A 25,661-nucleotide genomic window follows, 5' to 3' on the forward strand; every position below is an offset into this window, starting at 1 on the left:
CACGGGTACGGCGGGGCGCCTGCGAGCCCAGAGCGAGGCGTGGATGCAGGAGGAGACCGCGCGGCGATGGACGGCGCGGCCACAGTGCGCAGGAGCGATGGGATGAGACTTGTGAGCAGGTCACCGGACGGCGTTGGCTAGCAGAATGACATGTCATTCATGGATGCTTCTGAGTTAGTGCTACCAAGGAGCACAGCGTCCCACATTACAAGTTTCCTTTAATTTGGAGAGTAGCCACACCTTTCCGAACTGCATGCTAGTTAAAGTTCAAACTGTTTGAGCAACAGCTAGCTGACACCAGAATGGCATGCCGATACATAGCTGCAGATTTTCACCCATCCATGGATATACAGTACTGCATGCATGGATGCTTCTGAGTTACTAAAAGGACTACTACTACTGTCTCAGTTGATCTCTTTCATCGCCGGCTGTGCCGGGGCAGGAGGGGCCGGGAGGACGCCCTTCTCCTGGAAGCTGACGACGGTGTCGTAGAGGCACTGCGCCACCGGCGTGAACTCGAGGCCCAGCTCACGGAGCCGCTGGTTCGACATCTTGTACGGCTGCTTCCTCGGGTTCACCTCGTCAGAGCACCTGCGATACAGTTAACTGTTAACAACAGCTTGTATTTTGTTGACTGTCCATGTCACCAAATGACTCAAAATTCTACACTTCAACGCGACACCATTACTCCATTAGCACGTGTGTTGACATGGTTGCAAGTTGCAACGCAACAGAGACAGGGATGGGCCTAGCTCAGCTAGCTCGTCGCTCGCTGCGATGGCTGATTACTAGTACTACTGACCTGCTGGGGATGGGGTACTCGGGGAAGAACTTGCGGAGGATGGTGACGACGTCCTCCCGGTGGAGCACAGCGCCGTCGGCCACGCAGAGGTAGCGCCCGGCGGCGGCGGGGGACTCGAAGACGAGGACGTGCGCGGCGGCAGTGTCACGGACGTGCACGTACGCCTGCACGGCGTTGGCGTACGTCTTGGCGGAGCCGTCCAGGTACTTGAGCACGTGCGTCAGGCTGGCGTTCACCGCCGGCTGCAGCGCCGGGCCCTGCACCAGCACCGGGTTCACCACCACCAGGTCCACCCCGCGCGCCGCCGCCGCCTCCCACGCCTCCCGCTCCGCCACCGTCTTCCCGTAGCAGTACCAGTTCTGACATAAGCACGCACACAGAACGATCAGCGACGAGCCGCCGGTGACGATGGCAGGCCGGGTGGATGCAAAATACTACAACGCACCTTGGTCTTCTTGCAGAACTCGAGGTCGCTCCAGCAGGACTCGTCGACGACGGCGTCCGGGGCGCGGCTGGGGTCCATGGCGACGGCGCCGATGGAGGACGTCAGCACGACGCGGCCGACCGTGCCGGACTCCGCCGCGGCGTCGATGACGTAGCGCGTGCCCCTCACCGCCGGCTCCACCATCTCCTCCTGCAAAGCGCGCACGCACATCAAGATTTGCTGATAACTGCGTCCATGCATGCATGATTGCATGCCATGCTACTGCTGACGACTTTGACCAATTGTCCAGTGCAGTCCAGTCAGAATAGAAACGGAAAAGTAAATAAATTTGATGGAGCCAAATCCACAGCAGTTATCGAATCATCGGAAGGCAATAATGGTTGAGTATCAATTTGACAAAGGTTAAACGTACGTACCGGATCGTCGGTAACTGGCGAGGCGGTGTGGAAGACGCCGTGGCAGCCGGCGATGGCGGCGCGCAGCGCGTCGGCGTCGAGCAGGTCCGCCTTGCACAGCACCAGCCGCTCCGCCGCGCCGGCGAGGCCCCTCAGGTGCGCGTTCTTCGCGTCATCTGCACGATGCGTACTCAGAGGTTAATTGAGACGACGAGTCAGAAGTCCAAACCACCGCGCGCGCGAGCAGATCGGCGCCACCGTATATGCAGGCACGTACCGGGGTTCCTGACGGTGCCTCGCACGGCGTACCCCTTCTCGAGCAGGAGCTTGACGATCCACGACCCGATGTAGCCGCCGGCGCCGGTCACGCACACCGTCTGCCCGTGCCCCATGGCCGTGGCCGTGGCCTCGCCGCCGACGGTCATGCTGGCTCCTGTCCGGCGCGGCGCGGTGCGGCACAAAGATCTCCCCTCCGGTCGGTTAGGTGAATGAATAGATGTGCTGGCGATATCAACTAGTCAGGCAGATGAGAACAACGTATGCGTGGGGAGCGCTGGTCTCTGTGTTGTGTGTGCGTACTTATAGATAGAGGAGCACGCGAGTGTTTGGTGGTGGACTTGACAGAGAAAAATCTGACGTCTCCGGCTGGTAAATCAGATGAGATCTCCTTTCTCTTTCCCTCACTGGCAGGGCTTTACCAGAAGATACCCAAATACTTTTGATGTTTTCATTCATTCATGGTGTAGACTCCGGGTGCACGTTTCTTGACCGAGCAGGTTGCGGTGCGGCCCGGGTACACTTGCGCCGGATGCATTTGGATTTGGGCAAACGTGTTTGTTCTATATATCTTATTATCTCTAGTTCAAATGTCTGAGTTGGTAGGACTAGCACAAATGTCAGTGCGTTGCAACGGGTGGAAAAACAACACACGCTCTTAACCCAATATCCATCACGCAAAACCACAATAGGTCCACATCTTTTATTTTAACGGAGCATTACATTTGTATTGCCGCTTATCCTTCTCATCCTTGTCGGCGGTAGCCTCAATTTTCACACAAATTAAAGTGTGTTTGCATGTGGTTAATCCTAAGGCATCTCTATCTCCCACTCTCCCCCCTCTCTCTCGCTCTCTCTCGCCCTCGCAACGAGAAATCTATTATTTTTCCTTTGCGAGGTTTTCCAGATGTGTGCATGCGTGGTTATCGATGTTTTCGTTCGTCTTTATATGATTTTAGTTGGTGTTTATTTGTAATCCGGATTGCCACGGCACGAAAAAATGAATCATGCTCTCTCGTGATGAGAAATCTGTTGTTTTTCCCTTGCGAGGTTTTTCAGATGTGTGTATGTGTGGTTATCGATGTTTTCTTTCGTCTCTATATGGTTTTAGTGGGTGTTTATTTGCAATCCATACCGCCGCCACTACAATGAAAACGGACCATGTGCTACATATTATAAGTTTGCTTCCAAAATAACATTTAGAAAATATTTAGCAGGTAAAAATAGCATCATATTCAAACAGTACACATTTCTAATCAAATTTCATATATAAAAAATTAAAATTGAAGTAAAGGTTTAAAAGATATGATAATTTAGAAAATCATTTGTTTTACTTAAATATGATTCGCAGGTGAATTACCTAAAAGTCAAGGGGTTTCCGGAAAAATGCAAAATAACGGTTCCGATATGAGTTGAGTGTGTATTATGGGTTAATTCATAGAAAGCATAGGGTTTTTTTTTTGCAAAGTTGTGTGACCGACCGCCAGAAGCACTCCTTAGCTTATTATTAGGTATAGTAAATATGCCCGTGCTTCTCAACGGGTGAAAAATTATTATCTGTGCATGGCCGCATCCTCCTACTAAATGGACATGTCGTCCAAGACTCAGAAATCAGGCTAAGGAGATGTGGTGGAGGTAAAAAAAAGGCTTTGAAATTATATGCCAAAAATGACATAAGGAGTTAGAAAAGGCAATTGAGACTTGAAGCGCTGCGATGGTATCATGGCCTAATTTCATAAAAGCATCTACGGTATTCTTTTTTGGTCCTATAAAAACAGCCTTCATACACTGCAAGGATCAAAGTTGTTGTCTTCAAGCTTGATGTCCCTCTAGCCTTATAGTACGTCTTCAACAAATGAACAAATTTTAATTAATTGGTCTCACTTATGAGCAAGCGTTGTACCTGGTGATGTTTATTAATGAACCGATTAGAAGCAAGCCAATCCAAGATAGTTGAACAACAAAATATGATGAATCAAAAAAAATCAAATCACCGCTTGGAAGTTAATTAAATGAAAAAAATAAGAACAAACCAATACGAAAGAATAAACCTTTTTTTGGACACCGTCTCACGTAAACCTACTCATCAAGAGCTACCAACATGTGCTAACCTTGATGCGAGCTGATATGCTTGATCGATTATTTGAATGACAATCAGTTTTTTTTTCTATTCGTGCATATGTTGGTTTTTAGATGTCCGTGGAGGTTTAATTAAGAGCAAATCTGAGGAGCCAACACCAGCATGCAGAGCCCGGATACCATAATCACATTTAATTAGGAGTCAAGGCAATTCTCGGATAAATTGAATGAGCTATCAATAGAAAATACGCACAGGAACTTGGCCGAGTTGGTTAGACCTCTTCCAATGCAAAGGTGCTTAGATGTGGTGCTAAGTGCATTAAATAACTTAGCAACTCAACTCCCCAATGCATAGATGCTTAACTTGTTGTTGCTAAGCCCATTTTATTAAATGATTTAGCACCTAAACTCTTTCATGCATTGGTTGACTTCTTTCATTTTTCATTTAAGTGGTTTGCCTAGGTTAACGCGCTTGGCATTGGTTCTTTCTGGGGTCACCAAAGAGCTCTCTCTCTTTAATTGATGTGCCATGTCATTTTTTAACTTATGTGGCATGCTTAGCACCTGTCCAACATGGAGCACTGGGAAGGGCCTTAGTGCAACAAGCCCTCACGTTGGTGACCTCGGATCGAATCCTAGTGCCCCTGCTTATCTTTATTTTTTCTATATCTTTAATTAAGACACACGCCCACAGGCTTGCCCGAATTAGTACCACCTCACGTATATATTTAAAATTCAAACTGAAAACATAAAATCACGGAAAGAAGCGTATTGTGACGGTGAACCCACGTCGCGGAAAGAAGCGTATTGTGACGGTGAACCCGGAGACTCAATCTGTGCTTTATTATTAGGGAGAGATTGCGTCCACTGTTTATTTTCGTCCCACTACTTCGTCCGGTTTTATTTGGTCTGATTTTTTTATCCCCCCTCCCATTGGTTTATTTTCGCATCATATCTCACACAACCGGAAAAAATATAAACATATCAGAACTTTCTATGCAGGTGCAACTTATATTTAGTAATGTATCTATATGTGAAAGAATCAATCACAATGAATCTCTAAGGACCAAATCTAAATTAATTAATCTTACCATAATTCGTTCAATCACATTAATTAATATTTCCATACATCTCTACTCCTACCATCACCGCCACTTCAGTACTCCACCTCTTGTTTTTATCTCTCCACCGATTTTTTCCCCAAATTGGAACCCCTCCTGTCCTGTCATCTCCCGGAACGCACCCTCAGACGACTAGTACCAGTAACAACAGGTTTGAACCAATGGGTATTTTGATCTTGCTGTGTTGACCAGACGATGTATATGGAGGTGTCTTCAGGATCGATGGTGCATCCCTACGTAGTTCTCCTTATGCTGTTTCTCATTGATTTTTTCAGTATTACCTTTGTTCCCATATGGCTGCAAGCAACCTTGAGAACAGAAACTAGCTCGCTCAGTGTGGGGTCGCCGAGGACAACGCCCAGCTCGCTGCCATGGTCATCCGCACATAGGCGCTGCGGAACGGCAGGAACAACACTGACAGCAGCACTGAGAGCAAGTTGCGATGCATGTGGCGACATGAGGATATGTATCTGTCTGCTCCTCCACCTTCAACTTTTTTTTCCTTTCCCCTTTTTACTTTTCATGCAAGTGGATAAATATTTTAGGTTGTGTGTCCTCTCTTTTCTTTTAATGCTCGGGTGTGTCGTCTTGTAATGGAAGATTATCCATATATATTGGCAGCTCCTATTTTTTTATGTGTGTTTTACTCTTCATATTTTGATGCCTATGCATTTAACTGAAATGTATATGGAGGGCCAAAATGCTTCCTGGGAAAGTAACCGGAGCAGGAACTAAAGTTATTCTACCTATTTTTTATGTTTGCTTTAGTTTTTACTTTTCTAGCAGTGTATAATTGTTGTTTGTGAATGTTAGGATTTAATTAAATTTCATCCAAATAGAATAGCACATGTACAATGTCTTGAGCGACTGTTTTCTTTCAATGCAAGTTCTTATTTCTTCTTGGCTATCATATTTGTACAAGCAAGATTATCATAACAACTAAGCAATTTTTTCTTCGGGTTATTATGCAGTTTAGGTAGTGAGTTTCTTTTTTGCAGATTTATACAGTGCCTAATTTGATTCAACAAGCATAATGATATTGCAAGGCTTAAAAAATTAGACTATGGCCACTTTTCTTAGAGCACCTATAGCCGGACTTGGCAAATCCGGCTAGTCCTCAAAAATTGACGTCCACGTCCGTGTATCTCATATCCAATATACTAAACCATGCAACCTCGATAAAACTATGTAGATTATGAAATGGACATACAATCGAATATAGAAATGCACACTACTAGGGAAAAGCCTAGCAGCAGCGCGGGTTTTAGGTATAGCAGTAGCGCGGGGTCCCGCGCTACTGATACAGCGCTACAGCTAACCTGTAGCAGCAATGCGTGTCTGCCCGCGCTACTACTATACAAGCGTAGCAGCAGCGAGCGGTATGAAAGCGCGCTACTGCTAATAGCTCTAGCGCACTTTACTAGGCCGCGCTAGTGCTAGTGGCACGCTGCTGCTAACTTTTCTCCACTCGCTACTGCTAATTTTATTAGTTTTTGTTTTTTTCTGCATATTTGTTTTGTATTTGAACAGGCTTTATACAAGAATCTTTAGCACATACAAATGTCATCATCATACACATACAAATGGCTGCGAGACCACAAATTTAATCATAGCATATGCGTACAAATAGTCTCATCATAATCATCATCCAACACAAAGTGGTCTCTCGTCATCATCTCGAAAATAGCGATACATGCAAGACCGAGCACACGACGGAGAGATGATGATGTAGTAGGGAGATCAAAAGTGGACAAAGCTCTTCTTGACAAAGCTAGAACTAGTTAGGGGGCACATAGGTCACTTCACTAAATGCTACATCTACCTAGTTAACTAATTTGGAAGGAGACAACTTCAAGTAGTGGAGGGGGAGGAAAAAGAGAAAGGAGATGCATTAATGGAGGTAGTGTAGTTAGCTAGGAGTAATAAAGGGAGAGAAAGGTAGGTAGAAAAGGGAGAGTAATGGGGGGAGAAGAATTGAGGAAGAGAGGAGGTGGGAGGTAGGGGAAAGTGAGGAAGAGAGGAGATGGGGGAGGGGGAGGGGGAGGGAAAAGGTGGCATTATGCTGCGTCTTAGCAGTAGCTGAAGGAAATATGCCCTAGAGGCAATAATAAAGTTGTTATTTATATTTCCTTATATCATGATAAATGTTTGTTATTCATTCTAGAATTGTATTAACTGGAAACTCAGTACATGTGTGAATACATAGACAAACAGAGTGTCACTAGTTTGCCTCTACTTGACTACCTCATTGAATCAATGATGGTTATGTTTGCTAACCATAGACATGAGTTGTCATTTGATTAACGTGATCACATCATTAGAGAATGATGTGACTAACTTGACCCATCTGTTAGCTTAGCATGATGATCGTTTAGTTTGTTGCTATTGTTTTCTTCATGACTTATACATGTTCTTATGACTATGAGATTATGCAACTCCCGAATACCGGAGGAACACTTTGTGTGCTACCAAATGTCACAACGTAACTCGGTGATTATAAAGGTGCTCTACAGGTGTCTCCGATGGTACTTGTTGAGTTGGCATAGATCGAGATTAGGATTTGTCACTCCAATTGTCGGAGAGGTATCTCTGGGCCCTCTCGGTAATGCACATCACTATAAGCCTTGCAAGCAATGTGACTAATGAGTTAGTTGCGGGATGATGCATTACGGAAACGAGTAAAGAGACTTGTCGGTAACGAGAATGAACTAGGTATTGAGATACCGACGATCGAATCTCGGGCAAGTAACATACCGATGACAAAGGGAACAACGTATGTTGTTATGCGGTTTGACCAATAAAGATCTTCGTAGAATATGTAGGAGCCAATATGAGCATCCAGGTTCCGCTATTGGTTATTGACCGAAGACGAGTCTCGGTCATGTCTACATAGTTCTCGACCCCGTAGGGTCCGCACGCTTAAAGTTCGGTGACGATCGGTATTATGAGTTTATGTGTTTTGATGTATCAAAGGTAGTTCGGAGTCCCGGATGTGATCACAGACATGACGAGGAGTCTCGAAATGATAGAGATGTAAAGATTGGTATATTGGACGCCGAACACCGGAAGTGTTCCGGATGATTTCAAAGAAAACCGGGGTGCCGGAGGGGTTACCGGAACCCCCCGTGGAAGTATTGGGCCTTAGTGGGCCTGAGGGGAGAGAGAGGACTACAGCCCAGGAGGTGGTGCGCCCCCTCCAATGGGGAGTCCGAATTGGACTAGGGAGGGGGGCGCAACCCCTCTTTCCCTCTCCCTCTCCCTCTCTTTCCTTCCCCCTTCCCTCTTCCTAGTTGGACTAGGAAAGGATGAATCCTCTTCCTAGTAGGAAGAGGATTCCTCCTCTCCTTGGGGCGCACCTGTTGGGGAACGTAGCAGAAATTCAAAATTTTCCTACGTGTCACCAAGATCTATCTATGGAGAGACCAGCAACGAGTAGAAAGAGAGTGCATCTACATACCCTTGTAGATCGCTAAGCGAAAGCGTTCAAGTGAACGGGGTTGATGGAGTCGTACTCGTCGTGATTCAAATCACCGATGATCCTAGTGCCGAACGGACGGCACCTCCGCGTTCAACACACGTACAGCCCGGTGACGTCTCCCACGCCTTGATCCAGCAAGGAGAGAGGGAGAGGTTGAGGAAGACTCCATCCAACAGCAGCACAACGGCGTGGTGGTGGTGGAGGAGCGTGGCAATCTAGCAGGGCTTCGCCAAGCACCATGGGAGAGGAGGAGTAGGAAGAGAGGTAGGGCTGTGCCAGAACTTCGTGTATAGCTCCCATGCGCCTCCCCACTATATATAGGGGTGGAGGGGCTGGTTTCTTGCCCTCCAAGTCCATTGGGGCGTTGGCCAAGGTGGGAGGAAAGAAATCTCATTATTTCCTTCCCCACCGATTGTTATCCCCCCTTTTTAGGGATCTTGATCTTATCCCTTCGGGATATGATCTTATTCCTTCTAAGGGGGGATCTTGGTGCGCCTTGACCAGGGGTGTGGGGCCTTGCCCCCACTACCCACGTCCATGTGGGTCCCCCCATGCAGGTGGGCCCCACTCCGGAACCTTCTAGAACCTTCCCGGTACAATACCGAAAAATCCCGAACATTTTCCGGTGGCCAAAATAGGACTTCCCATATATAAATATTTACCTCCGGACCATTCTGGAACTCCTCGTGACATCCGGGATCTCATCCGGGACTCCGAACAACATTCGGTAACCACATACAAACTTCCTTTATAACCCTAGCGTCATCGAACCTTAAGTGTGTAGACCCTACGGGTTCGGGAGACATGTAGACATGACCGAGACGTTCTCCGGTCAATAACCAACAGTGGGATCTGGATACCCATGATGGCTCCCACATGTTCCACGATGATCTCATCGGATGAACCACGATGTCAAGGACTTAATCAATCACGTATTCAATTCCCTTTGTCTATCGGTATGTTACTTGCCCGAGATTCGATCGTCGGTATCCAATACCTTGTTCAATCTCGTTACCGGCAACTCACTTTACTCGTTCCGTAACACATCATCCCGTGATCAACTCCTTGGTCACATTGCGCATATGATGATGTCCTACCGAGTGGGCCCAGAGATACCTCTCTGTTTACACGGAGTGACAAATCCCAGTCTCGATCCGCATAAAACAATAGATACTTTCGGAGATACCTGTAGTGCACCTTTATAGTCACCCAGTTACGTTGTGACGTTTGATACACCCAAAGCACTCCTACGGTATCCAGGAGTTACACGCTCTCATGGTCGAAGGAAGAGATACTTGACATTGGCAAAGCTCTAGCAAATGAACTACACGATCTTTTGTGCTAGTCTTAGGATTGGGTCTTGTCCATCACATCATTCTCCTAATGATGTGATCCCGTTATCAACAACATCCAATGCCCATAGCCAGGAAACCATGACTATCTGTTGATCACAACAAGCTAGTCAACTAGAGGCTCACTAGGGACATATTGTGGTCTATGTATTCACACGTGTATTACGATTTCCGGATAATACAGTTATAGCATGAATAAAAGACAATTATCATGAACAAGGAAATATAATAATAATACTTTTATTATTGCCTCTAGGGCATATTTCCAACAGTCTCCCACTTGCACTAGAGTCAATAATCTAGTTCACATCGCCATGTGATTAACACTCACAGGTCACATCGCCATGTGACTAATACCCAAGAGTTTACTAGAGTCAGTAGTCTAGTTCACATCACTATGTGATTAACACTCAATGAGTTTTATGTTTGATCATGTTGCTTGTGAGAGAGGTTTTAGTCAACGGGTCTGAACCTTTCAGATCCGTGTGTGCTTTACAAATCTCTATGTCATCTCCTAGATGTAGCTCCCACGTTCTATTTGGAGCTATTCCAAATAACTGTTCTACTTGGAGCTATTCTAAATTGTTGCTCCATTATACGTATCCGGTATCTCTACTCAGAGCTATCCGGATAGGTGTTAAGCTTGCATCGACGTAACCCTTTACGACGAACTCTTTTACCACCTCCATAATTGAGAAAATTCCTTAGTCCACTAGTTACTAAGGATAACTTTGACCGCTGTCCTGTGATCCATTCTTGGATCACTCTTGTACCCCTTGACTGACTCATGGTAAAGCACACTTCAGGTGCGGTACACAGCATAGCATACTGTAGAGCCTATGTCTTAAGCATAGGGGACGACCTTCGTTCCTTTCTCTCTATTCTGCCATGGTCGAGCTTTAAGTCTTAACTTCATACCTTACAACTCAGGCAAGAACTCCTTCTTTGACTGATCCATCTTGAACACCTTCAAGATCACGTCAAGGCATGTGCTCACGTCAAGATCACGTCGGTATACCGATACCTTGTTCAATCTCGTTACCGGCAAGTCTCTTTACTCGTTCCGTAACACATCATCCCGTGATCAACCCCTTGGTCACATTGTGCACATTATGATGATGTCCTACCGAGTGGGCCCAGAGATACCTCTCCGTTTACACGGAGTGACAAAATCCCAATCTCGATTCGTGCCAACCCAACAGACACTTTCAGAGATACCCGTAGTGTACCTTTATAGCCACCCAGTTACGTTGTGACGTTTGGCACACCCAAAGCACTCCTACGGTATCCGGGAGTTGCACAATCTCATGGTCTAAGGAAATGATACTTGACATTAGAAAAGCTTTAGCATACGAACTACATGATCTTGTGCTAGGCTTAGGATTGGGTCTTGTCCATCACATCATTCTCCTAATGATGTGATCCCGTTATCAACGACATCCAATGTCCATAGCCAGGAAACCATGACTATCTGTTGATCACAACGAGCTAGTCAACTAGAGGCTCACTAGGGACATATTGTGGTCTATGTATTCACACGTGTATTACGATTTCCGGATAATACAGTTATAGCATGAATAAAAGACTATTATCATGAACAAAGAAATATAATAATAACTTATTTATTATTGCCTCTAGAGCATATTTCCAACAGTCTCCCACTTGCACTAGAGTCAATAATCTAGTTCACATCGCCATGTGATTAACACTCACAGGTCACATCGCCATGTGACTAATACCCAAGAGTTTACTAGAGTCAGTAGTCTAGTTCACATCACTATGTGATTAACACTCAATGAGTTTTATGTTTGATCATGTTGCTTGTGAGAGAGGTTTTAGTCAACGGGTCTGAACCTTTCAGATCCGTGTGTGCTTTACAAATCTCTATGTCATCTCCTAGATGTAGCTACCACGCTCTATTTGGAGCTATTCCAAACAACTGTTCTACTTGGAGCTATTCTAAATTATTGCTCCATTATATGTATCCGGTCTCTCTACTCAGAGCTATCCGGATAGGTGTCAAGCTTGCATCGTCGTAACCTTTACGACGAACTCTTTTACCACCTCCATAATCGAGAAAATTCCTTAGTCCACTAGTTACTAAGGATAACTTTGACCGCTGTCCTGTGAGCCATTCTTGGATCACTCTTGTACCCCTTGACTGACTCATGGCAAGGCACACTTCAGGTGCGGTACACAACATAGCATACTGAAGAGCCTACGTCTTAAGCATAGGGGACGACCTTCGTCCTTTCTCTCTATTCTGCCATGGTCGAGCTTTAAGTCTTAACTTCGTACCTTACAACTCAGGCAAGAACTCCTTCTTTGACTGGTCCATCTTGAACACCTTCAAGATCATGTCAAGGTATGTGCTCATTTGAAAGTATTATTAAGCATTTTGATCTATCCTTATAGATCTTGATGCTCAATGTTCAAGTAGCTTAATCCAGGCTTTCCATTGAAAAACACTTTCAAAATAACCCTATATGCTTTCCAGAAATTCTACGTCATTTCTGATCAACAATATTGAAGGAAATATGCCCTAGAGGCAATAATAAAGTTATTATTTATTTCCTTATAATCATGATAAATGTTTATTATTCATGCTAGAATTGTATTTACCGGAAACATAATACATGTGTGAATATATAGACAAACGAAGTGTCACTAGTATGCCTCTACTTGACTAGCTCGTTAATCAAAGATGGTTATGTTTCCTAACCATGAACAATGAGTTGTTATTTGATTAACGAGGTCACATCATTAGTAGAATGATCTGATTGACATGACCCATTCCATTAGCTTAGCACCCGATCGTTTAGTATATTGCTATTGCTTTCTTCATAACTTATACATGTTCCTATGACTATGAGATTATGCAACTCCCGTTTACCGGAGGAACACTTTGGGTACTACCAAACGTCACAACGTAACTGGGTGATTATAAAGGAGTACTACAGGTGTCCCCAATGGTCGATGTTGGGTTGGCGTATTTCGAGATTAGGATTTGTCACTCCGATTGTCGGAGAGGTATCTCTGGGCCCTCTCGGTAATACACATCACATAAGCCTTGCAAGCATTACAACTAATATGTTAGTTGTGAGATGATGTATTACGGAACGAGTAAAGAGACTTGCCGGTAACGAGATTGAACTAGGTATTGGATACCGACGATCGAATCTCGGGCAAGTAACATACCGATGACAAAGGGAACAACGTATGTTGTTATGCGGTCTGACCGATAAAGATCTTCGTAGAATGTGTAGGAGCCAATATGGGCATCCAGGTCCCGCTATTGGTTATTGACCGGAGACGTGTCTCGGTCATGTCTACATTGTTCTCGAACCCGTAGGGTCCGCACGCTTAAGGTTACGATGACAGTTATATTATGATTTTACATGTTTTGATGTACCGAAGGAGTTCGGAGTCCCGGATGAGATCGGGGACATGACGAGGAGTCTCGAAATGGTCGAGACGTAAAGATTCATATATTGGATGATATGGTTAGGCCAAGGGGTCAAGCCCATGAGACTTTAGGTCGGTGCAAAAGGAGTTTTACGGAGGCCAGGGGGCCAAACGCCGGAGACCCTGGCGTCTGGCCCTGGGCCAAACGCCGGAGACCCTGGCGTCTGGCCCTGGGCCAGACGCCGAGGCCCATGGCGTCTGGGCCAGACGCCAAGGATTGTGGCGTTTGGTCCTGGAGTCCGAGTGGGACTCTTGCCTTTCGGGCAAAACCGACTTTGAGGAGGCTTTTGCTCCAAGTTTCGACCCCGGGGCTCAACATATAAATAGAGGGGCAGGGCTAGCACCAAAGGGACAAGAAGTTGATCCACGTGATCTATTCCTTAGCCGTGTGCGGCGGCCCCAGCCACCATATTCCTCGATAATACTGTAGCGGAGTTTAGGCGAAGCTCTGCTGCTGTAGTTCATCAAGATCGTCACCACGCCGTCGTGCTGACGGAACTCTTCCCCGGCACTTTGCTGGATCGGAGTCCGGGGATCGCCATCGAGCTGAATGTGTGCTCGAACTCGGAGGTGCCGTAGTTTCGGTGCTTGATCGGTTGGATCGGGAAGACGTACGACTACTTCCTCTACGTTGCGTCAACGCTTCCGCAGTCGGTCTGCGTGGGTACGTAGACAACACTCTCTCCTCTCGTTGCTATGCATCACATGATCTTGCGTGTGCGTAGGAATTTTTTTGAAATTACTACGTTCCCCAACAGTGGTATCAGAGCCAGGTTATTTATGTTGATGTTATATGCATGAGTAGAACACAAGTGAGTTGTGGACGATACAAGTCATACTGCCTACCAGCATGTCATACTTTGGTTCGGCGGTATTGTTGGACGAGACGACCCGGACCAACCTTACGCGTACGCTTACGCGAGACCGGTTCCCTCGATGTGCTTTGCACAGAGATGGCTTGCGGGCGACTGCCTCTCCAACTTTAGTTGAACCAAGTATGGCTACGCCCGGTCCTTGCGAAGGTTAAAACGGAGTCTATTTGACAAACTATCGTTGTGGTTTTGATGCGTAGGTGAGATTGGTTCTTACTTAAGCCCGTAGCAGCCACGTAAAACATGCAACAACAAAGTAGAGGACGTCTAACTTGTTTTTGCAGGGCATGTTGTGATGTGATATGGTCAAGGCATGATGCTGAATTTTATTGTATGAGATGATCATGTTTTGTAACCGAGTTATCGGCAACTGGCAGGAGCCATATGGTTGTCGCTTTATTGTATGCAATGCAATCGCGATGTAATGCTTTACTTTATTACTAAACGGTAGTGATAGTCGTGAAAGCATAAGATTGGCGAGATGACAACGATGCTACGATGGAGATCAAGGTGTCGCGCCGGTGACGATGGTGATCATGACGGTGCTTCGGAGATGGAGATCACAAGCACAAGATGATGATGGCCATATCATATCACTTATACTGATTGCATGTGATGTTTATCTTTTTATGCATTTTATCTTGCTTTGATTGACGGTAGCATTATAAGATGATCTCTCACTAAATTATCAAGAAGTGTTCTCCCTGAGTATGCACCGTTGCGAAAGTTCTTCGTGCTGAGACACCACGTGATGATCGGGTGTGATAGGCTCTACGTTCAAATACAACGGGTGCAAAACAGTTGCACACGCGGAATACTCAGGTTATACTTGACGAGCCTAGCATATACAGATATGGCCTCGGAACACGGAGACCGAAAGGTCGAGCGTGAATCATATAGTAGATATGATCAACATAGTGATGTTCACCATTGAAACTACTCCATCTCACGTGATGATCGGACATGGTTTAGTTGATTTGGATCACGTGATCACTTAGAGGATTAGAGGGATGTCTGTCTAAGTGGGAGTTCTTAAGTAATATGATTAATTGAACTTAAATTTATCATGAACTTAGTCCTGGTAGTATTTTGCAAATTATAGATCAATAGCTCGCGTTGTTGCTTCCCTGTGTTTATTTTGATATGTTCCTAGAGAAAATTGTGTTGAAAGATGTTAGTAGCAATGATGCGGATTGGATCCGTGATCTGAGGATTATCCTCATTGCTGCACAGAAGAATTATGTTCTTGATGCACCGCTAGGTGACAGACCTATTGCAGGAGCAGATGCAAACGTTATGAACATTTAGCTAGCTCAATATGATGACTACTTGATAGTTTAAGTGCACCATGCTTAACGGCTTAGAATCGGGACTTCAAAGACGTTTTCAACGTCATGGACCATATGAGATGTTCCAGGAGTTGAAGTTAATATTTCAAGCAAATACCCGAGTTGTGAGATATAAAGTCTCCAACAAGTTCTATAGCTAAAAGATGGAGGAGAATCGCTCAACTAGTGAGCATGTGCTCAGATTGTCTGGGTACTACAATCGCTTGAATCAAGTTGGAGTTAATCTTCCAGATAAGATAGTGATTGACAGAATTCTCTAGTCACCATCACCAAGTTAGTAGAACTTCGTGATGAACTATAATATGCAAGGGATAACGGAAACAACTCCCAAGCTCTTCGTGATGATGAAATCAATGAAGGTAGAAATCAAGAAAAACATCAAGTGTTGATGGTTGATAAGACCACTAGTTTCAAGAAAAGGGCAAAGGGAAGAAGGGGAACTTCAAGAAGAACGGCAAGCAAGTTGCTGCTCAAGTGAAGAAGCCCAAGTCTGGTCCTAAGCCTGAGACTAAGTGCTTCTACTGCAAAGGGACTGGTCACCGGAAACGGAATCACCCCAAGTGATTGGCGGATAAGAAGGATGGCAAAGTGAACATAAGTATATTTGATATACATGTTATTGATGTGTACTTTACTAGTGTTTATAGCAAATCCTAAGTATTTGATACTAGTTCAGTTGCTAAGATTAGTAACTCGAAACGGGAGTTGCAGAATAAACAGAGACTAGTTAAGGGTGAAGTGACGATGTGTGTTGGAAGTGGTTCCAAGATTGATATGATCATCATCGCACACTCCCTATAATTTCGGGATTAGTGTTGAAACTAAATAAGTGTTATTTGGTGTTTGCGTTGAGCATGAATATGATTTGATCATGTTTATTGTAATACAGTTATTCATTTAAGTAAAAGAATAAATTGTTGTTCTGTTTACATGAATAAAACTTTATATGGTTACACACCCAATGAAAATAGTTCATTGGATCTCGATCTTAGTGATACACATATTCATAATATTGAAACCAAAAGATGTAAAGTTAAATAATGATAGTGCAACTTATTTATGGCACTGCCGTTTAGGTCATATTGGTGTAAAGCGCATGAAGAAACTCCATGCTGATGGGATTTTGGAATCACTTGATTATGAATCACTTGATGCTTGCGAACCATGCCTTATGGGCAAGATGACTAAAACGCCGTTCTCCGGAACAATGAAGCAAGCAACAGATTTGTTGGAAATCATACATACCGATGTATGTGGTCCGATGAAAGGCTTACAGCAGGTATCATTATTTTCTGACCTTCACAAGATGATTTGAGCAGATATGGGGATATCTACTTGATGAAACATAAGTCTGAAATAATTGAAAGGTTCAAAGAATTTCAGAGTGAAGTGGAAAAATCATCGTAACAAGAAAAATAAAGTTTCTGTGATCTGATCACGGAGACGAATATTTGAGTTACGAGTTTGGTCTTCAATTAAAACAATGTGGAATAGTTTCATAGCCCACGCCACCTGGAACACCACAATGTTATGGTGTGTCCGAACGTCGTAACCGCGCTTTATTGGATATGGTGCGATCTATGATGTCTCTTATTGATTTACCATTGTCGTTTTGGGGTTATGCATTAGAGACAGCTGCATTCACGTTAAAAAGGCACCATCTAAATCCGTTGAGACGACACTATATGAACTGTGGTTTAGCAAGAAACCCAAGTTGTGTTTCTTAAAGTTTGGGGCTGCGATGCTTATGTGGAAAAGTTTCATCCTGATAAGCTCGAACCCAAATCGGAGAAGTGTGTCTTCATAGAATACCCAAAGGAAATTGTTGGGTACACCTTCTATCACAGATCCGGAGGCAAGATATTCGTTGCTAAAAATGGATCCTTTCTGGAGAAGGAGTTTCTCTCGAAAGAAGTGAGTGGGAGGAAAGTAGAACTTGATGAGGTAACTGTACCTGCTCCCTTATTGGAAAGTAGTTCATCACAGAAATCAGTTCCTGTGACAAATACACCAATTAGTGAGGAAGCTAATGATATTGATCATAAAACTTCAGATCAGGTTACTACAGAACCTCGTAGGTCTTCCAGAGTAAGATCTGCACCAGAGTGGTGTAGTAATCATGTTCTGGAAGTCATGTTACTAGACCATGATGAACCTACGAACTATGAGGAAGCGATGATGAGCCCAGATTCCGCGAGATGGCTTGAGGCCATAAAATCTGAGATATGATCCATGTATGACAACAAAGTATGGACTTTGATTGACTTGCTCGATGATCAGCAAAGCCATGTTAAATAAATGGATCTTCAAGAGAAAGACGGACACTGATAGTAGTGTTACTATCTACCAAGCTCGACTTGTTGCAAAAGTTTTTCAACAAGTTCAAGGTGTTGAATACGATGAGGTTTTCTCACTCGTATCGATGCTTAAGTCTATCTGAATCATGTTAGCAATTGCCACATTTTATGAAATCTGGCAAATGGATGTCAAAACTGCATTCCTTAATGGATTTATTAAAGAAGAGTTGTATATGATGCAACCAGAAGGTTTTGTCAATCCTAAAGGTGCTAACAAAATGTGCAAGCTCCAGCGATCCATCTATGGACTGGTGCAAGCATCTCGGAGTTGGAATATACGCTTTGATAAGTTGATCAAAGCATATAGTTTTATATGGACTTACGATGAAGCCTGTATTTACAATAAAGTGAGTGGGAGCACTACAGCCTTTCTGATTAGTATATGTGAGTGACATATTGTTGATCAGAAATGATGTAGAATTTTTTCTGCAAAGCATAAAGGAGTGTTTTAAAGGAGTTCTTTAAAAAGAAAAGACCTCAGTAAAAAGCTACTTATATATTGAGCATCAAGATCTATTGAGATAGATCAAGACGCTTGATAAAGATTTTCAATGAGTACATACCTTGGCAAGATTTTGAAATAGTTCAAAATGGAACAGTTAAAGAAAGAGTTCTTGCCTGTATTGCAAAGGTATGCAATTGAGTAAGACTCAAATCCCGACCACAGCAGAAAATAGAAAGAGAATGAAAAGTCATTCCCTATGCCTCAGTCATAGGTTCTATAAAGTATGCTATGCTTTGTACCAGACCTGTTGTATACCTTGCTCTGTATTTGGCAAGGGAGTACAATAGTGATCTAGGAGTAGATCACTGGACATTGGTCAAGAATATCCTTAGTAAGGACTAAGGAGATGTTTCTCGATTATGGAGGTGATAAAAGAGTTTGTTGTAAAAGTTACATCAGTGCAAATTTTTACACTGATCCAGATGACTCTAAGTCTCAATCTGGATACATATTGAAAGTGGGAGCGATTAGCTAGAGTAGCTCCGTACAGAGCATTGTAGACATAGAATATTTGCAAAATACATACGGCTCTGAATGTAACAAACCCGTTGACTAAGCTTCTCTCACGAGCAAAACATGATCACACCTTAGTACTCTTTGGATATTAATCACATAGAGATGTGAACTAGATTATTGACTCTAGTAAACCCTTTGGGTGTTGGTCACATGATGATGTGAACTATGGGTGTCAATCATATACAGATATGAATATTGGTGTTAAATCACATGACGATGTGAACTAGATTATTGACTCTAGTGCAAGTGGGAGACTGAAGGAAATATGCCCTAGAGGCAATAATAAAGTTATTATTTATTTCCTTATAATCATGATAAATGTTTATTATTCATGCTAGAATTGTATTTACCGGAAACATAATACATGTGTGAATATATAGACAAACGAAGTGTCACTAGTATGCCTCTACTTGACTAGCTCGTTAATCAAAGATGGTTATGTTTCCTAACCATGAACAATGAGTTGTTATTTGATTAACGAGGTCACATCATTAGTAGAATGATCTGATTGACATGACCCATTCCATTAGCTTAGCACCCGATCGTTTAGTATATTGCTATTGCTTTCTTCATAACTTATACATGTTCCTATGACTATGAGATTATGCAACTCCCGTTTACCGGAGGAACACTTTGGGTACTACCAAACGTCACAACGTAACTGGGTGATTATAAAGGAGTACTACAGGTGTCTCCAATGGTCGATGTTGGGTTGGCGTATTTCGAGATTAGGATTTGTCACTCCGATTGTCGGAGAGGTATCTCTGGGCCCTCTCGGTAATACACATCACATAAGCCTTGCAAGCATTAGAACTAATATGTTAGTTGTGAGATGATGTATTACGGAACGAGTAAAGAGACTTGCCGGTAACGAGATTGAACTAGGTATTGGATACCGACGATCGAATCTCGGGCAAGTAACATACCGATGACAAAGGGAACAACGTATGCTGTTATGCGGTCTGACCGATAAAGATCTTCGTAGAATGTGTAGGAGCCAATATGGGCATCCAGGTCCCGCTATTGGTTATTGACCGGAGACGTGTCTCGGTCATGTCTACATTGTTCTCGAACCCGTAGGGTCCGCACGCTTAAGGTTACGATGACAGTTATATTATGAGTTTACATGTTTTGATGTACCGAAGGAGTTCGGAGTCCCGGATGAGATTGGGGACATGACGAGGAGTCTCTAAATGGTCAAGACGTAAAGATTCATATATTGGATGATATGGTTAGGCCAAGGGGTCAAGCCCATGAGACTTTAGGTCGGTGCAAAAGGAGTTTTACGGAGGCCAGGGGGCCAAACGCCGGAGACCCTGGCGTCTGGCCCTGGGCCAGACGCCAAGGCCCATGGCGTCTGGGCCAGACGCCAAGGATTGTGGCGTTTGGTCCTGGAGTCCGAGTTGGACTCTTGCCTTTCGGGCAAAACCGACTTTGAGGAGGCTTTTGCTCCAAGTTTCGACCCCGGGGCTCAACATATAAATAGAGGGGCAGGGCTAGCACCAAAGGGACAAGAAGTTGATCCACGTGATCTATTCCTTAGCCGTGTGCGGCGGCCCCAGCCACCATATTCCTCGATAATACTGTAGCGGAGTTTAGGCGAAGCTCTGCTGCTGTAGTTCATCAAGATCGTCACCACGCCGTCGTGCTGACGGAACTCTTCCCCGACACTTTGCTGGATCGGAGTCCGGGGATCGTCATCGAGCTGAATGTGTGCTCGAACTCGGAGGTGCCGTAGTTTCGGTGCTTGATCGGTTGGATCGGGAAGACGTACGACTACTTCCTCTACGTTGCGTCAACGCTTCCGCAGTCGGTCTGCGTGGGTACGTAGACAACACTCTCTCCTTTCGTTGCTATGCATCACATGATCTTGCGTGTGCGTAGGAAATTTTTTGAAATTACTATGTTCCCCAACAAATATGTCAACAACATATACTCATCAGAAATTCTATAGTGCTCCCACTCACTTCTTTGGAAATACAAGTTTCTCATAAACTTTGTACAAACCCAAAATTTTTGATCATCATCAAAGCATACATTCCAACTCCGAGATGCTCACTCCAGTCCTTAGAAGGATTGCTGGAGCTTTGCATACTTATTAGCATCTTTCGGGATTGACAAAACCTTCCGGTTGTATCACATACAACCTTTCCTCATTAAAATCGTCGAGGAAACAATGTTTTGACATCCTATCTGCAAGATTTCATAAATAATGCAGTAATCGCTAATATAATTCCAACAGACTCTTAGCATCGCTACGAGTGAGAAAATCTCATCGTAGTCAACTCCTTGAACTTGTCGGAAAACATCTTAACGACAAGTCGAGCTTTCTTAATGGTGACATTTACCATCATTGTCCGTCTTCCTTTTGAAATCCATCTGTACTCATTAGCCTTACAACCATCGAGCCGTTCTGCCAAAGTCTACACTTTGTTTTCATACATGGATCCTCTCTCGGATTTTAAAGGCCTCAAGCCATTTATCGGAATCCGGGCCCACCATCGCTTCTCCATAGCTCGTAGGTTCATTGTTGTCTAGCAACATGACCTTCAAGACAGGATTACGTACCACTCTGAAGTAGTACGCATCCTTGTCATCCTACGAGGTTTGGGAGTGACTTGATCCGAAGTTTCATGATCAATATCATAAGCTTCCACTTCAATTGGTGTAGGTGCCACAGGAACAACTCCCTGTGCCCTGTCACACACTAGTTGAAGAGACGGTTCAATAACCTCATCAAGTCTCCACCATCCTCCCACTCAATTCTTTCGAGAGAAACTTTTCCTCGAGAAAGGACCCGATTCTAGAAACAATCCATATTGCTTTCGGATCTGAATTAGGAGGTATACCCAACTGTTTTGGGTTTCCTATGAAGATGCATTTTATCCGCTTTGGGTTCGAGCTTATCAACCTGAAACTTTTTCATATAAGCGTCGTAGCCCCAAACTTTTAAGAAACAACAACTTAGGTTTCTCTAAACCATAATTCATACGGTGTCATCTCATCGGAATTACGTGGTGCCCTATTTAAAGTGAATGTGGTTGTCTCTAATACCTAACCCATGAACGATAGTGGTAATTCGATAAGAGACATCATGGTACGCACCATATCCAATAGGGTGCAACTATGATGTTCGGACACACCATCACATTATGGTGTTCTAGGCGGTATTAATTGCGAAACAATTTCCACAATGTCTTAATTGTGTGCCAAAACTCGTAACTCAGATATTCATCTCTATGATCATATCATAGACATTTTATCCTCTTCTCACAATGATCTGCTACTTCACTCTGAAATTACTTGAACCATTCAATAATTCAGACTTGTGTTTCATCAAGTAAATATACTCAACATTTACTCGAATCATCTGTGAAGTAAGAACATAATGATATTCACTGCATGCCTCAGCACTCATTCGACTGCACACATCAAAATGTGTTACTTCCAACAAGTTGCTATCTTGTTCCATCTTACTGAAAATGAGGCTTTTCAGTCATCTTGCCCATGTGGTATGATTTGCATATCTCAAGTGATTCAAAATCAAGTGAGTCCGAACGATCCATTTGCATGGAGTTTCTTCATGCATATACACCAATAGACATGGTTCGCATGTCTCAAACTTTTCAAAAATGAGTGAGTCCAAAGATCCATCAACATGGAGCTTCTTCATGCGTTTTATACCATTATGACTTACATGACAGTGCCACAAGTAAGTGGTACTATCATTACTATCTTATATCTTTTGGCATGAAAATGTGTATCACTACGACCGAGATTCAATAAACCATTTCTTTAGGTGCAAGACCATTGAAGGTATTATTCAAAAATAGAGTAACCATTATTCTCCTTATATGAATAACCGTATTGCGATAGACATAATCCAATCATGTCTATGCTCAACGCAAACACCAATCTCGGTGGTAGAGGGAGCGTGCGATGCTTGATCATATCAACCTTGGAAACACTTCCAACATATATCGTCAGCTCACCTTTAGCTAGTCTCTGTTTATTCCGTAGCTTTTATTTCGAGTTACTAACACTTAGCAACCGAACCGGTATCCAATACCCTGGTGCTACTAGGAGTACTAGTAAAGTACACATTAACATAATGTATATCCAATATACTTCTATCGACCTTGCCAGCCTTCTCATCTACCAAGTATCTAGGGTAATGCTGCTCCAGTGGTTGTTCCCCTTATTACAAAAGCACTTAGTCTCGGGTTTGGGTTCAACCTTGGGTTTCTTCACTAGAGCAGCAGCTGAATTGCCGTTTCATGAAGTATCCCTTTGTTCCCTTGCCCTTCTTGAAACTAGTGGTTTCACCAACCATCAACAATTGATGCTCCTTCTTGATTTCTACTTTCGCGGTGTCAAACATCATGAATATTTCAAGGATCATCATATCTATCCCTGATATGTTATAGTTAATCACGAAGCTCTAGCAGCTTGGTGGCAATGACCTTGGGGAAACATCACTATCTCATCTGGAGGATCAACTCCCACTCGATTCAAGTGATTGTTGTGCTCAGACAATCTGAGCACAAGCTCAACGATTGAGCTTTTCTCCCTTAGTTTGCAGGCTAAGAAAATCGTCGGAGGTCTTATACCTCTTGACGTGGGCACGAGCCTGAAATCCCAATTTCAGCCCTCGAAACATCTCATATGTTCCGCGACGTTTCGAAAACGTCTTTGGTGCCTCTACTTAAACCATTTAATTGAACTATCACGTAGTTATCAAAACGTGTATGTCCGATGTTCGCAACATCGACAAACGACGTTGGGGTTCAGCACACTGAGCGGTGCATTAAGGACATAAGCTTTCTACTGATCGCATAATCGCTACTATCAACTTTCAACTATATTTTCTCTAGGAACATATCTAAACAGTGGAACTAAAGCGCGAGCTTACGACATAATTTGCAAAAGGTCTTTTGACTATGTTCAGGATAATTAAGTTCATCTTATGAACTCCCACTTAGATAGACATCCCTCTGGTCATCTAAGTGATCACATGATCCGAGTCAAGTAGGCCGTGTCCGATCATCACGTGAGACGGACTAGTCATCATCGGTGAACATCTTCATGTTGATCGTATCTACCATACGACTCATGCTCGACCTTTCGGTCTCCGTGTTCCGAGGCCATGTCTGCACATGCTAGGCTCGTCAAGTTAACCCTAAGTGTTTTCGCTGTGTAAAACTGTCTTACACCCGTTGTATGTGAACGTAAGAATCCATCACACCCGATCATCACGTGGTGCTTAGAAGCGACGAACTGTAGCAACGGTGCACAGTTAGGGGAGAACACTTCTTGAAATTTTGTAAGGGATCATCTTATTTACTACCGTCGTCCTAAGCAAACAAGATGCATAAACATGATAAACATCACATGCAATCAAATAGTGACATGATATGGCCAATATCATTTTGCTCCTTTTGATCTTCATCTTCGGGGCTCCATGATCATCATCGTCACCGGCACGACACCATGATCTCCATCATCATGATCTCCATCATCGTGTCTTCATGAAGTTGTCACGCCAACGAATACTTCTACTTCTATGACTAATGCGTTTAGCAATAAAGTAAAGTAGTTTACATGGCGTTCTTCAATGACACGCAGGTCATACAATAAATAAAGACAACTCCTATGGCTCCTGCCGGTTGTCATACTCATCGACATGCAAGTCGTGAATCCTATTACAAGAACATGATCAATCTCATACATCACATATCATTCATCACATTCTTCTTGGACATATCACATCACATAGCATACCTTGCAAAAACAAGTTAGACGTCCTCTAATTGTTGTTGCATGTTTTACGTGGCTGCTATGGGTTTCTAGCAAGAACGTTTCTTACCTACGCAAGACCACAACGTGATATGCCAATTGCTATTTACCCTTCATAAGGACCCTTTTCATCGAATCCGTTCCGACTAAAGTGGGAGAGACTGGCACCCGCTAGCCACCTTATGCACCAAGTGCATGTCAATCGGTGGAACCTGTCTCACGTAAGAGTACGTGTAAGGTCGGTCCGGGCCGCTTCATCCCACAATACCGTCGAAACAAGATTGGACTAGTAACGGTAAGCATATTGAACAACATCAACGCCCACAACTACTTTGTGTTCTACTCGTGCAAAGAATCTACGCAATAGACCTAGCTCATGATGCCACTGTTGGGGAACATAGCAGAAATTCAAAATTTTCGTACGTGTCACCAAGATCTATCTATGGAGAGACCAGCAACGAGTAGAAAGAGAGTGCATCTACATACCCTTGTAGATCGCTAAGTGGAAGCGTTCAAGTGAACGGGGTTGATGGAGTCGTACTCGTCGTGATTCAAATCACCGATGCTCCTAGTGCCGAACGGACGGCACCTCCGCGTTCAACACACGTACAGCCCGGTGACGTCTCCCACGCCTTGATCCAGCAAGGAGAGAGGGAGAGGTTGAGTAAGACTCCATCCAACAGCAGCACAACGGCGTGGTGGTGGTGGAGGAGCGTGGCAATCCAGCAGGGCTTCGCCAAGCACCATGGGAGAGGAGGAGTAGGGAGAGAGGTAGGGCTGTGCCAGAACTTCGTGTATAGCTCCCATGCGCCTCCCCACTATATATAGGGGTGGAGGGGCTGGTTTCTTGCCC

General features: G+C 44.0%; 1 protein-coding gene across 1 annotated transcript; it reads right to left on the reverse strand.

The window, feature by feature from the left end:
- Positions 1–242: 242 nt before the first annotated feature.
- On the reverse strand, positions 243–2,184 carry LOC119327687 (cinnamoyl-CoA reductase 1-like). The gene is made up of 5 exons (XM_037600791.1): positions 1,920–2,184; positions 1,664–1,818; positions 1,248–1,436; positions 803–1,161; positions 243–591 (listed from the first exon to the last, which is right to left on the reverse strand). Exons 1-5 carry the CDS (start codon positions 2,065–2,067, stop codon positions 405–407), a joined length of 1,038 nt encoding a protein of 345 aa, XP_037456688.1. The 5' UTR covers positions 2,068–2,184; the 3' UTR covers positions 243–404.
- Between the last annotated feature and the right edge of the window lie 23,477 nt (positions 2,185–25,661).

Source organism: Triticum dicoccoides, chromosome 7A (genome assembly GCF_002162155.2).
Source record: "Triticum dicoccoides isolate Atlit2015 ecotype Zavitan chromosome 7A, WEW_v2.0, whole genome shotgun sequence".
NCBI classification, from domain to species: Eukaryota; Viridiplantae; Streptophyta; class Magnoliopsida; order Poales; family Poaceae; genus Triticum; species Triticum dicoccoides.

Bases quoted from the DNA above. Each gene is read 5' to 3' on its own strand.
- LOC119327687 (XM_037600791.1), bottom strand. From the start codon at position 2,067: ATGACCGTCGGCGGCGAGGCCACGGCCACGGCCATGGGGCACGGGCAG. The intron at 1,819-1,919 runs GTACGTGCCTGC...CGCATCGTGCAG, and splicing joins AGGCACCGTCAGGAACCCCG to ATGACGCGAAGAACGCGCAC. The intron at 1,437-1,663 runs GTACGTACGTTT...CGCGCTTTGCAG, and splicing joins CGCCAGTTACCGACGATCCG to GAGGAGATGGTGGAGCCGGC.